General features: G+C 40.0%; 1 protein-coding gene across 9 annotated transcripts in view; it reads right to left on the bottom strand.

The window, feature by feature from the left end:
* Nucleotides 1-10,441, bottom strand: part of AMMECR1 (AMMECR nuclear protein 1) — a 100,458-nt gene extending 90,017 nt beyond the window's left edge. For all 9 annotated transcript variants that reach the window (XR_005859824.2, XR_006939086.1, XR_005859826.2 and 6 more), the window contains exon 1: nt 10,237-10,441. Coding sequence is in view for 3 of the 9 variants with exons in the window: in XM_025150074.3 (XP_025005842.2) it covers nt 10,237-10,408 (172 nt within the window). In the remaining 6 variants the exon portion in view is untranslated. The remainder of the gene's footprint in view (nt 1-10,236) is intronic.
* Between the last annotated feature and the right edge of the window lie 1,611 nt (nt 10,442-12,052).

The raw sequence follows: 12,052 nt of genomic DNA, 5'->3' as shown, positions 1-12,052 counted from the left end.
TTTGATCCTGGCAATGCTTTATGCCTACGCTCTTCTAATTTTAACTGTTCTCATTTTTTTTTTCTTACTATAAAAGAGGGGGACTTTTATAGACTCTCTTCAAATGGCTTTACTTAACTACAGCAGAGCATCCACATTCTCAGCACAACAGCAGATTTTCAGTTTGTGCATAGGTACGTGTTTTGTTGTTGTCTTCCTCTGCAAAGTGAACATGCAGCTGTTGAGCACACACCTAGCACTGAGAGAAACAAGGAGCAGCAGATTGACTACATTGGCTGGTGTCGTCGTGTGCTTTTCAGTACAAGGTAACAGGGTTATTATGTGGCTCCGAAGTAGAAGCCTTAGCCTGGAAGTGATATTTCACTGGCATTGGACTGAAAAGAGAGGTGTAATCGATCATGAAATTGGCAGGACTATTTCTGGATGTCTGTGTTGCTCAGTATTCATATCGAAACCCCTGTCCAGCAAAAGCAGAGCATGGGGGTGACACCTTCCACCTTCCCATAGTATAACCTTCAAGGCAAGTTCTAACAGTCAAGAAGGGAATAATTAAAAACAGTACGTTGGTGCTTCTTGACTGTCCGATGTCGTGGCAGTAGTTTGAATTTAATTATAGGGAGTTCTGAGAGGTTTAATCTTCATATATGCGTTGACGCACTCTAGTGGCAGAAACTCGCAGTGCCGTTTAGGCAGTGGAACTCAGCCTATTTGCTTTCTTTTCTACGGGAAGCAGTAGTTACAGTGGGTGAAAATAGAGTTGATGGTTATTGAACACAACCTAGCAATTCCCAAAATGCCGTTCAAGCTGTGTGCTTTTGTATAACTCGTATTTCTTCATACGTTTGCAAATATAAAATGCTGATTCAGGGATTTCACCTGTCTCATTTGGTCAGAGTGCTGAAGAACACACCCAGACCTAACCAGTCATTGAAGTATGGGTGCAGCGTGTATGCAGTCTAACCAGTCATTGAAGTATGGATGCAGTGTGTATGCAATATATCAAAGTCGGTGAGCAGCAATTATCCACAAGTCCTTGGCACTTGTATCCATTACCATTACAGGACAGTGCCTGGGCGACCTCATCCTTTAACCAACCATCATTAAATGGTAAATCAATAGCTGCATCAAAAAATGTATTTATAGCTAAGCTCTAAACCTAGTGGTTCTGCTTATCACATTAATCATAAATAATTCACTGTTTCTTCTTCTGAGAAGACATAATGGGCCACTTAGTTGCTTCAGCTGTTTTCATTTTTCCCCTTCACAGAGTTGCTCTGTGGCAAAATCCCTCCCATAATATGGCAAAGTACTGAAATACATGCTTTATCATCACAGCAATTACAAAGATACTTATTCATAGGTAGGGCTATTTTTTCCAGGATCAGGAACTGCTGCAGTACTCTTATTTTGGCTGTGGGCTATTACTGACCCTCTAGCTTTGCTGCTGTTACAGTTCATGTTGCAGTAGGGTGGGGTATCTTCTTGTTTTTCATTGCAGATTACATGTTATACTTTATTTTCCTCAACCATTGAGCAACTTTCAAGTCTTGCTTTCTGTTTATCTGGATATCAAAGAGTAATGTAGATGGACTGCTTGCTGCTCTGCATCTGAGGCTTTTTAATTTCATTTTTTTTTTAAGAACTTTGTATATGGGCAAGTTGCTTCAATGGTGTTGTATCTAAAGTTCTGTCCAAATGCAAAAAATATGGGGAAAAAAATGCTCTTTTCTCAACTCTGAAGAGCTGCTTGCTTTGGATTTAAGAGTAGTTTTTAGGCTGGTGTAACTCTTTCCTAATTACTGGGAAGACACTAACCCAGAATTACAACTACAGTGAACAAGCAAATGTCCTATTGAAGTCAGTGGGAATATTGCCAATGAATTCGACCTTGGTTATTTCTGTGTTCTCATTTGAACTGTCTTTTAAAATAGCATTTTCAGGAGCAGTATATAACATTTGTAGTTATGTTATAATACTTCTGTAATTATTAGGGATCAGATCAGCTTTAGAGTTCTTATTTCTTGTCCTGTTGCCAAGTTCCACAAGAACACAAGCTGTGAGTTAGCTTGAAGCTCTGAATTCTCTTTCCCTATGGATGGGCCGACAAGGCACATTCAATTCCAGGCATCTGTTACGCATTCATACATATCTACATGCAGCCCTATTGGGGTAATACACTGTTTTTTCTCACTGCACTTCAGTGGCATAATTAGAAATGGAATAGCATTTACCATTCCCTGAGAGCTGTGCTGTCTAGAGAGCCATGCTCCAGGATGACATAACTGAGAGGGCCTGAATTTGAAGAACAATTCACTGCTCAATAATTAAAGGTAACACCATTCAATATATACTCCATGTACCTGGTAAGTATTGCTTTACATTGCTGTCTGTTCCTTTTGAACTGGAATAATGCAAATAAAGAAGAAGCCAAGTCATGGGAAAAAAAAAAAAAGAGATAATGATGGATGAATGAGCATAAGGAGAATACCATCTTGACAAAGTTCAGTCGCTATACCCATTGAAGCAGCAGTAGTTAGCCTAATGCCTGGGCCTTGTATAGCTGCTGCATGGAGATTATTCCCTGGCATTCACTGATGCAATAATTGCTGCTGAACTGATCAACTTTTGATGCTCCATCTTTGTATTTTAAACTGATGTCAAATGAGTCTGTATTTTTGCATCTACTTCAGGCTGACATTAAAAATTAATGAACATCTGGGTATTGCATGTCAATGTCTTACAAGTGCCCTGAGGGCATTCCTTAAGGGGAAGGGGCCTTTTTCTGAAACAGAAAGGACCATACTCAGAGCAGAGGAGTCACAGTGTAGAATAATTTCAGTGGAAAACAAGAAAATATGTAACTAAGCTTATAACTTAACTTAATTGCTATTTTATGATCTCAGCTGCACTGAGGGTTTATGTCCTCCGGTGCAGTAAAGTGAATATGATTTTCCTGCACTCAGAAACAGATCAGATTCCAAAATAATGCAACTCTTTTTCACTACCAAATTAATAACCAACAGATTCTCCCTTCTGGTACAAATTTTACTAACCACATTATCTATTATTTCTTCTCAAGGTGAGAAATGAAGCTTTCGTCTTTTTCCTTGGACAGTAAAGAGCTTATTTAAAAGCATCAACAGATAAAGATATTTGAGACTGTGAGAATCCAAACTTTATATGGCTATGGTTTCTTTCTCTTACTTCAAGTTACTAATCTTAGGATGCTTATTTTGGACATCTTAAATAGTTCTTCCTTCTGCTTAAACAGTTTAGTTGCCTTGATGAAAAAGACAAGTCTGTGTTAAAATTCAGGAAGTACATTATAAAAATATGCAGGGGTTATGAGGGAAGCCAGTGTATTGTAACCTAGAAACTCTGTGAAATGCCTCATTTATATTCCCATGATTCTGTAAAGTCACTAGATAGACTAACACATTATGCAGATAGTGAACTGGAGACAGAGGTTATGTGGTGCCCAAGGCCATTCAATGAGTCAAAGCTGAGCCAGGGTGAAGTTCCCATTTTAGTGTGTCTATTAATAATACCAGCACAGACAAACTGCATGAAAGAACTAAATTTGAGGCTTGTGTGAGGTCAGCCTGTTCTGCAGGGCTGAAATATTATTTGTCTATATCTTACTCTAAAGTAGTTAACTTATTAGATATGAATATGACTAGATCACTGTCATATCTGAAAGACTTCACACACTTAATAGTAATAATCTGAGGCTATTTGTCCTCTGCAAACAGAAAATTATTTCATTTGAATCTTTTTTTTTTGCCTGTGGATTTTGAGGACAGCTGAATGCTGTCTGGCATTAAGAAAGACACAGTCACATGATGAGATGTTTGGGGGTAAGTGTGAGACAGTGTCAGTAAGGGCAGAACTTCACGTACATTTGTTTTTCTTTTAAAAAGTGGTGTTTACATTTATTTAAACCATTGTTTCATTCAGATATTACACTGAGTTTGTACACTTCAGCTTCAGATAAATTTGGTGATTTTCATCTTTAATAGATGGTGGTAGAGGAGGTGATATTACATAGTGAGAAATATGGATTCTGCATGTGTCATTCATATATATTGGCTATTTGCCTTGTCGGCTTGGATTTGAACTTTCAGGAAAGAGTTCCACTTTCAGATGCCTTTGCTAATGATTCTCCTTATGGTTTCTTCCCTGATCATCACACATAGCAAAACCAAAGTCACTCAAGAATCTGCAAGATTAGAGAAATATCCAGCAGAGCTGACTGAAGAAGGGTTGACAGATGTGAGGGGAAAAGTTAAGGAGTCTATTGCAGTTGTGCTCAACTAGAGCCAGTGTTTAGAAGTGCCAAAAGATGGCATCAGACACTGTAACAATCCATCCTGCAGACTGCAAAGCGCTGTCACTGAATTCATGAGCCTTTAATGACAATGGTTTGTTTCCCCAAATAGTTTTAAGCAATGTTCTTTTTAAATGATTCAACCAAGTCTTTATACAGGTAACATTTTAAAGTATTTAGCTTACCTATTTCAACTTTTTAAAATTATTATTTCGTGGCAATAAATTATTTTAAATGCCAGAGATCTAGTCACTTTATCCAGTGGATTTATTTCTTTTCCACCTAGTTAAAATAAAATTACCCAGTGGCTGCAGATGAACTGTTCCTTGTCACTGTTGTTTTATGTAGCCTTGGACATGCCATCTTTAAATGTATCTCTTTGCTGCTGTGGGAGCTCACTGCCTTGAAATCTCAAGATAATATAAACACTTCAATACTGTGAAACTTGCAGTGACTGATTCCAATTTTAGGGATGGAATTTCAGTCATAAGTTTTGCAAGGTTATCTTGCAAAATTTAATTTATAAAGAACAGCCATCCATTTCTAAAGGCTAGCTGCAATAAATAAATGCTACTTAGAGCATTTTCTTGTTGGTACTGTAGTCTGTGGAAAAGACCTCTGAAATACAGAGGTCTAACCTGCGCAGCAGCTGAGTTCTGATACTGTGGCATGGTTTTGACAGAAAAGCTCTGTTGCTTTGGCATCAAGAAGCAAATCAGCCCAGATCTACACTATACTCTTTCATCCATATGGCATTAAACTTAATTTTGTTTTGGGAAAAAATGAAGATACATGTCTCAGGCTTTTTCTTCTTCCTCCAGAGCGAGGGCGCCTCATGAACCATTCTATTGGGTCAGTTTGGGTGTGGAGGAGTTGTGTGGTTGTTTTTTTTTTTTTTTTTTTGAGCAAAAGGGGAAAAGTCATAGAATCATTAAGGTTGGAAAAGTCTAAGATCATCTATTCCAGTGCTCTACCTACCACCTGTGCTGCCCACTAAATCATGTTCCCTGGTACCACATCTACATATTTCTTGAAAACCTTGAGGGATAGTGACTCTTCTACCTCCCTGGGCAGCCTGTGCCAATGCATCAATACTCTTTCCAAAAATAATTTTTTCCTAATATCCAGCCTGAACCTCTCCTGGTGCAACTTCAAGCCATTCCATCTATTCTTACCCCCCCCCACCTTGCCACAACCTGCTTTCAGATAGTTGTAGAGACATATGAGGTCTCCCCTGAGCCTCCTCCAAACTGAATCCCAGCTCCCTCAGCTGCTCCTCATAAGACTTGTGCTCCAGACCCCTCACCAGTGTTGTTGCCCTTCTCTGAACGTGTTCCAGGGCCTCAATGTCTTTCTTGTAGTGAGGGGCCCAAAACTGAACACAGTACTCAAGGTGTAGCCTCATCAGAGCTGAGGACAGAGGGATAATCATCTCCGTCCTCCTGCTGGCAACTATTTCTGATACAAGCCAGGATGCCATTTGCCTTCTTGGCCACCTGAGCACACTGCTGGCTCATGTTCAGCTGAGCATCAACCAGTGCTCCCAGGTCCTTTTCCTCTGCATAGTCTTCCAGCTGCAGCCAGCTTCCCCAGTAGAATGCTGTGGCAGATGTTAAAGCCTTTGCTAAAGTCTACGTAGAGTACATCAACAAAAATCTTAACATTGGTATTTTTTTACATGTAAAATGCATTCAATATACTATAAACTGTGCAGCCTCATAACAGGTTTCCTACATTCTTCAGAACATCAATGAGAAACAGGTCTGTTCTATTCATTCCTCCCTACCTCGAAGTGCTGGTTTCATTTGTATGCCTGAAAGAGGCTGATGTTATCACACCAGTGTTATCTCAGACTTTGTATAGAAATACAAGTGCTATGAAAAGGAACAGCGTGTACTGAAGTAAATTATAGTGCCCATACATTACATCTAGGAATTGATTCTTCCATTACACCAACGTGAATCCAGGGAATCACAGTAACCTAGAAAACAACCCTGCAGTGGCTGTAGTGTTGCTGCAACTTGCAGAAACAGGCAGAACATAATCAATTAATCACTATGACCATTATCTTAATAAAAGATAGAGAGTATTCATGTGCCTGTCTTACTGCCCTAGTATATTCACCTAATTCTAGTTGTTATGGTTGGCTTATGTCTGTTTATTCTTTGTCATACCTCTTGAATAATTAACCTACCTGCCGGCATCTTTATGAATAGCACTTCTAGCCCCAGCTCATTGTTATGATATGTTTTCATCTTTCTGGGACATGAGTGATCAGAACTATAGAATATTCTAAGTTAGGACTCAGCAATACTTAAAGGATGTCACCAGTCTGTTCTGTCTCTAATGTAAGCACACTGTCTGTTGTTGCAGAGCCCCTTTCTCTGAGATTATCAAAAATTAAAACCCAGTCCTTGACGAATTCTTGCACCATTCACTTTTTGCTGATGTTTCCTCTTTCAACTCAGTCCCTCAACTGCATCTGGTAGAATTATGCTGGTGCAAAGTAACAGTCTAGAAAATAAGATGGTTCCTTCAATTTTAATGATGGGCTCAGCCATCTCAGCGGGTCATTGCAGCATAGAAATTTATTGCATGTCAGTGAACTGACTGAACACTGAGACTTGTAGGCACTTGGAGGCTATTTACAGAGTAATGCAGGATAAATTAAACCTTTTTTAATTTATTTTTAAGCTAAAATTGAAAACAAGAAAATGACAGGAAAGTGTTAGGTGTAGAGAATATAAGAAATTATCATGGCTGTGCTTATGTACAGTAACTGATTTATAGCAACTGTAGCGTTTGTCTGAGGATGTCATTAAAACTGGAGAGACTAAGTCCTCTGATTATTCAAGTGAAGAACTAATTAGGCTTTACATTCATGTTCTGCCTCTAGAACAAGTTCTACTGTAAATCAGCATCTGTTCCACTTTAGCCACTGCCCTTCCTGATAGCCGTCAGCTCTTTGCATATACTTGTCTCTAGGCAAAGGCCATCAAGTATGAGTTATAGAGTGCCTAGCATCATTGCTGCTGCTGTATTATAAATTAGTGCATTTATAGAGTCAGTTAATCTTCAGTGTCTTGTGTGTAGCTCATTTAAAGTATATGCACACACACACACACATAAAACAATGCAGCGTGGAGAGCTGCTGTCATTTTTCTCTAGCTCTGCCATTTCTCGTGAACCCCAGGAGTCAGACAAGTTATCTGGTGCTCTAAGGGTGGGAAACAGCTCCAAGCAGCAGAAGAGAGTGTGGGTAAGGAGAGGTACGGTGTGACCTGCACCAGTGCATGCTGCCTGCACAGCCTGAGCAGTGGTGGTGGAAGAGCAGGAGGTGATTTCCATCTGTTCTTTGACAGTCTTTCTTCTGGTCCTGCCAGGGGGGCCACATTCATGTTTTTGGGGACACAGCCAGTACACTGGAAGTAAGATTCGTGTCACGCACCAGGAGAAGCAGCCACTTCTGTTCATAGCAGAGGGAGGTGCTATTCGTAGTCCTAGCTTGAAGATTTTGTATGAAAGGGCTATGCGAGATCCATTGGGAAGCCAAAATGAATGTATTAGCTCAGCATGAGTGTATCTTCAATTTAGAACAGTTGGAGAATTGTTAATCCCCATGATTTATGTTCTTTATTGAATCAGAGAACTCTTATATGCAACAGTTTGTTTAAAAAGTAAGTTAATATATGCTAGAAGGCATCTATTTCTTCATTATCCGGATTATTTTCTTTCCAACGTTCACTGTCTTTCTAATAATATATATTTTTTCAGTGGCATAATTTAGAATGACATTTTCTAAAGTGAGCCCAAACATGTGACACACGAACAGTCTATCTGTAGAAGCGTATGATTATAATGAGTTTTATGTTGCTAAATTCCTAAACATCAAATTCCGCCCAGACTTGTCCTGTCATTGGAACTTCATTTTGCTTCTGTTTGGGCTGAACATAACTTTTCATGAGAGAAATAAGGGATCTAGATTTACATGCATGCCCTGTAGCCTGTCTGATGACATAGCAATTCCTCTGTTAACAGTAAACAATCAAATGCTTTCCTAAGTTCGAGCAAAAAAACATCCGACCATAATCACTGTTTTCTGCCTGCACTCTCTGTCAAATGTGTAGTCTCAAAATTTCCTGCAAGCTGAGTGCTAGCATTTGGGATTGAGTGCAAAACGGAATTGAGGACTAAAGGACTAATTCATCCATCTCATTAGGCTGATTTAGTATCATGACTTCAGTGGAAATGAGGCTGAGGTTTGCCAGTGGGAGGGGAGAGCCAGGCTCAGAGATCAGTCTGCTTTTCAGGGGGAACGTAGCATCTTAGAAACTGTCTACCAAAATTGATGAGGCATTTTCTGAAGTAAAAATACAGTCTCCAGGGCCTGATTCTAAACCTACTAATAGCAACTGAAGTTTTCCTATTGGCTTCTAGTGCTCTAATTCATTATAGCCTGCATGACTGCTGAGTTATTTTCTTTCTTTGTTTTTGTTTTTAATTCTTCAGGTATCAACGTGGTAACTTTTTTAATGCTGAAAAATAAGCCTTAAATAAGAATCCAGTGTCTGAAAGCCTTTGTTGGTGAACATAAGAGCTTCAATCCATTTGTGCACTTACAGCATTTCCCCCATCCCTCCAATCAGGTTCCAAATCCCTCAGGAAATGTGCAGGCTAGGAAATGAACAAAAAAAATCTCCCTTATTGAAAGGGAAAAGGTGAAGATTGAAAAACCTCCTGAAATACCATTTCAAAGGCTGTGCTATCTTTTGCTTTTTTCTATGAACAGTAATGCCTAAGCATTTTTTATAGGAAAGGTAATGGGGCTACGTTTGTCCATTATGCTCCTGTCTGTTCTGGCAGCAGATGCAGACAGCTTCTGATTGCTTGTATCACAAGGCCCCCTCTCCCCTTAGTGCAAAGTCAGGCTTTCTAAAACCTCTCAGTAGGACAGCATGCACTGAGTTGCAGTCAAATATTTGGATAACGTGCATTAAGCCCTCAGGAGGGTTCTTATTTTGTAGTCATCACATTACTAATCCTGATGAGATAAAATGATTCCGGTTTTCTAAAGAGCCTCAAGTACAGTAAGGGATCAAAAGAATCTCTTTCCCAGTTTCTGTCACCAGAAATTCCTAGAATTGGGATTGTATATTCATTAGGAATGAACTGTATTCATCTTCCTGCAGCAGTAAAATATTTCTACGAGTATTTCAATGAACAGCACGTCCTGTAAAACTGGTATCTCACCATTCCTGCAGAGCTCACTTCATGCATCTCTGTGAGTCTATACAGAAAGAACTGCACAATAAAACCTATTCATTTTCAGTACAACTCTGCCGTGTTGGTTTTACGGTGTATTTGTCTTTGTAATGTTAGCACACTGCTATGTGGCAGCATTAAGGTATTATATACAGAATCTGCAAGCAGGACAAGAAAGATCCGTATATAACTGTAAATCAGCAATAGCAGGTCTTAAAAAATGCTTCCACCTACAGTACATAAAACGAGTCCCTGATTTGCATTATTTGCAGAGCTAAATAATGAGACTAGCAATATATCTACAATAGGGAAGATCAGGCAATAGAAACATCCACAATTTCAGTCAGGATTAAAAATTACAAATCTCTAAAAGATGCTAAAATGTAAGGAAAAAAAAAAACAAAACAAGTCTGGACCCGATCAAAATCAGTGTCAGTCATTGATTTCTAGAATACACAAAGAGACGGTGAGTATAAATGTGTTACTTACAAGCGCTGAGGATTTTAGGGAATGAAAATGGAGACCAGGAGCTGGAGACTGCCTGCCATGCCAGCAGTGTTGATTTGGAAGCGATGGACACAAATAAACGTTCAGCAAAGCTTAAAAAACTGCAATGCAAGGCTAGCCAAAAGTGTCCATGTCCTTACCGTGCTGTGGCTGGCAGGCAATCCGTGTCTGGGAGCCTTCGGTCCCTCTAATCAGGCTCCGGGGATTTTGTTTGCAAGAGAGATTGTCCTTTAAGTGATCAGAGCAGGAAAACAGAGAAATAAAGAGAAATGAGCAAATTGTACAAGGCAAATAGCTGCAGGTCTTTAGCATGCTCCCTGCGTTTTCCTAAGCTGCATCTGCAGTAGAGAAAATATCCCAAAAATAGCTCAGGCTGCCAATGACTTGCTGAAACCTGAGAAAGAATTGCTGAATTTAAAGATCTGGGTTGCTGTGGGTGTGTGATTAAAGTGAGAAATCGCTGGCAGGAAGAACCTACGATGAAACCACATGCTTAAGGAGTAACTTGTGAGTTCGGGAGTTCGCTGGTGTCAGAACAAGAGCTGACCTCCGACTTCCCCCTCCTCCAGCCAATGCCAGTTAACCCTTAAGAGTTCGGTGTGGAGGAAAGTTCTGCTGTAGGAGATGGGAGAAGAAATAGAGCCAAAAAGCTGATTTCAGCTGCAACGTCTGTGATGTAGCAACGGTATTGTACAGCGGTGTTTTACTTGATACATTTAAAAGCAGTCAGACAAGCTGGTATTTTGCAGAGCTCTTGGAAACTGCACACTTCTGGTTTCTGGAAGCCTCCGTCTGCTGTGGGCTGTACACTGAATACCCCCCTGAAGCCATTTGTAGTCCCACAGAGTGAAAAGGATTTCAGGTAAAGTGTTGCAGAAGAAAGGATAACGTAACATTTTCAGTGTTTGCAGGAAAATTCTTACTTATGGACAACATTTCATAAATTGCCTGAGCATTTGGCACAGCCCTGGCAGAGGCACTGTTGTCTCTGTGCTGTACCCAGAAGAAATTGCAGTCACTTATCTGGCCTGTAATTGTCCACTATGAGTTCTTTGTGCTTACGCAGATCACTGGGGTGTGGCATGCTTTAGCCCCACTCTTCAGCTTGTTCTCTGGCCCTTTTTGATGTTACTTCCCTGATTTAGAAGAGAACAAGAAGCAGTTGGCACAAAGCTGGGAACGCTGGCTTGATGCCAGATGAGTTTCCCAAACAGTGCCAAAAGTAGTCCTCAGTAACCTATTTAGGACAGCATTAAAGCTGCCAGAACAAGGACTAGGAGCTCGTCCCTGGTTTTCTTTGTACTGACACTGAAAAGGGAAACTGCTTTCAGTACTGTATCTGGGTTAGGTTCAGCCACACGGGACTGGATTGTGAGAAGCTGCTGCTTGAAAAACAATTGTGCATCTCAGAAAAAAGCTCAATATTGCCCTTATTTCAGAGTATGCTTTTGTTTTAACATGACAGTTTCAAGTCATGCCAAGAAATAACGGCATCCTAAGGAGGACGATGTATTTTATATGCTTCAACCACAGTGATGTGAGATCACTTAATGGTTCCGATAGGACTCTCCACTTTAAGTGATGAAGCTATACTTCTTTAGGAATATCTATGCCTTTCATCTTGCAAATGCTTGTGTTTAATGTATGTTAGCTGCTGTAGTTTCAGACTCCCAGTGAAGTTCTCTGGAACTAAGGAGTTAGGTATCTGTCCTATGAAAATAAATAGGTGTTTAAAGTGCCCATGTAGGAGTGCAGCTAAGAATGCTTAGCTACGACCTTCTCTTTTGCAGGTGCTTTGGACAGAAAGGTGCTACGTCAGACCTTTTGGTCAGTCTGAAGTTCTAACTGTTCTGATCTGACATGTTCTAGAAGCTGGAAGAGTAGACAATCCCTGAAGCAGGCTGGTCATCCTCTTTGTGCTCTCTCTGAAGTGCTTCTGCTGACCAAATGTAAATG

This window comes from Gallus gallus, chromosome 4 (assembly GCF_016699485.2).
Source record: "Gallus gallus isolate bGalGal1 chromosome 4, bGalGal1.mat.broiler.GRCg7b, whole genome shotgun sequence".
In the NCBI taxonomy this organism is placed as follows: domain Eukaryota; kingdom Metazoa; phylum Chordata; class Aves; order Galliformes; family Phasianidae; genus Gallus; species Gallus gallus.
Note: the sequence above shows the minus strand (reverse complement) of the source record. Positions and strands in the feature narration are given on the sequence as shown.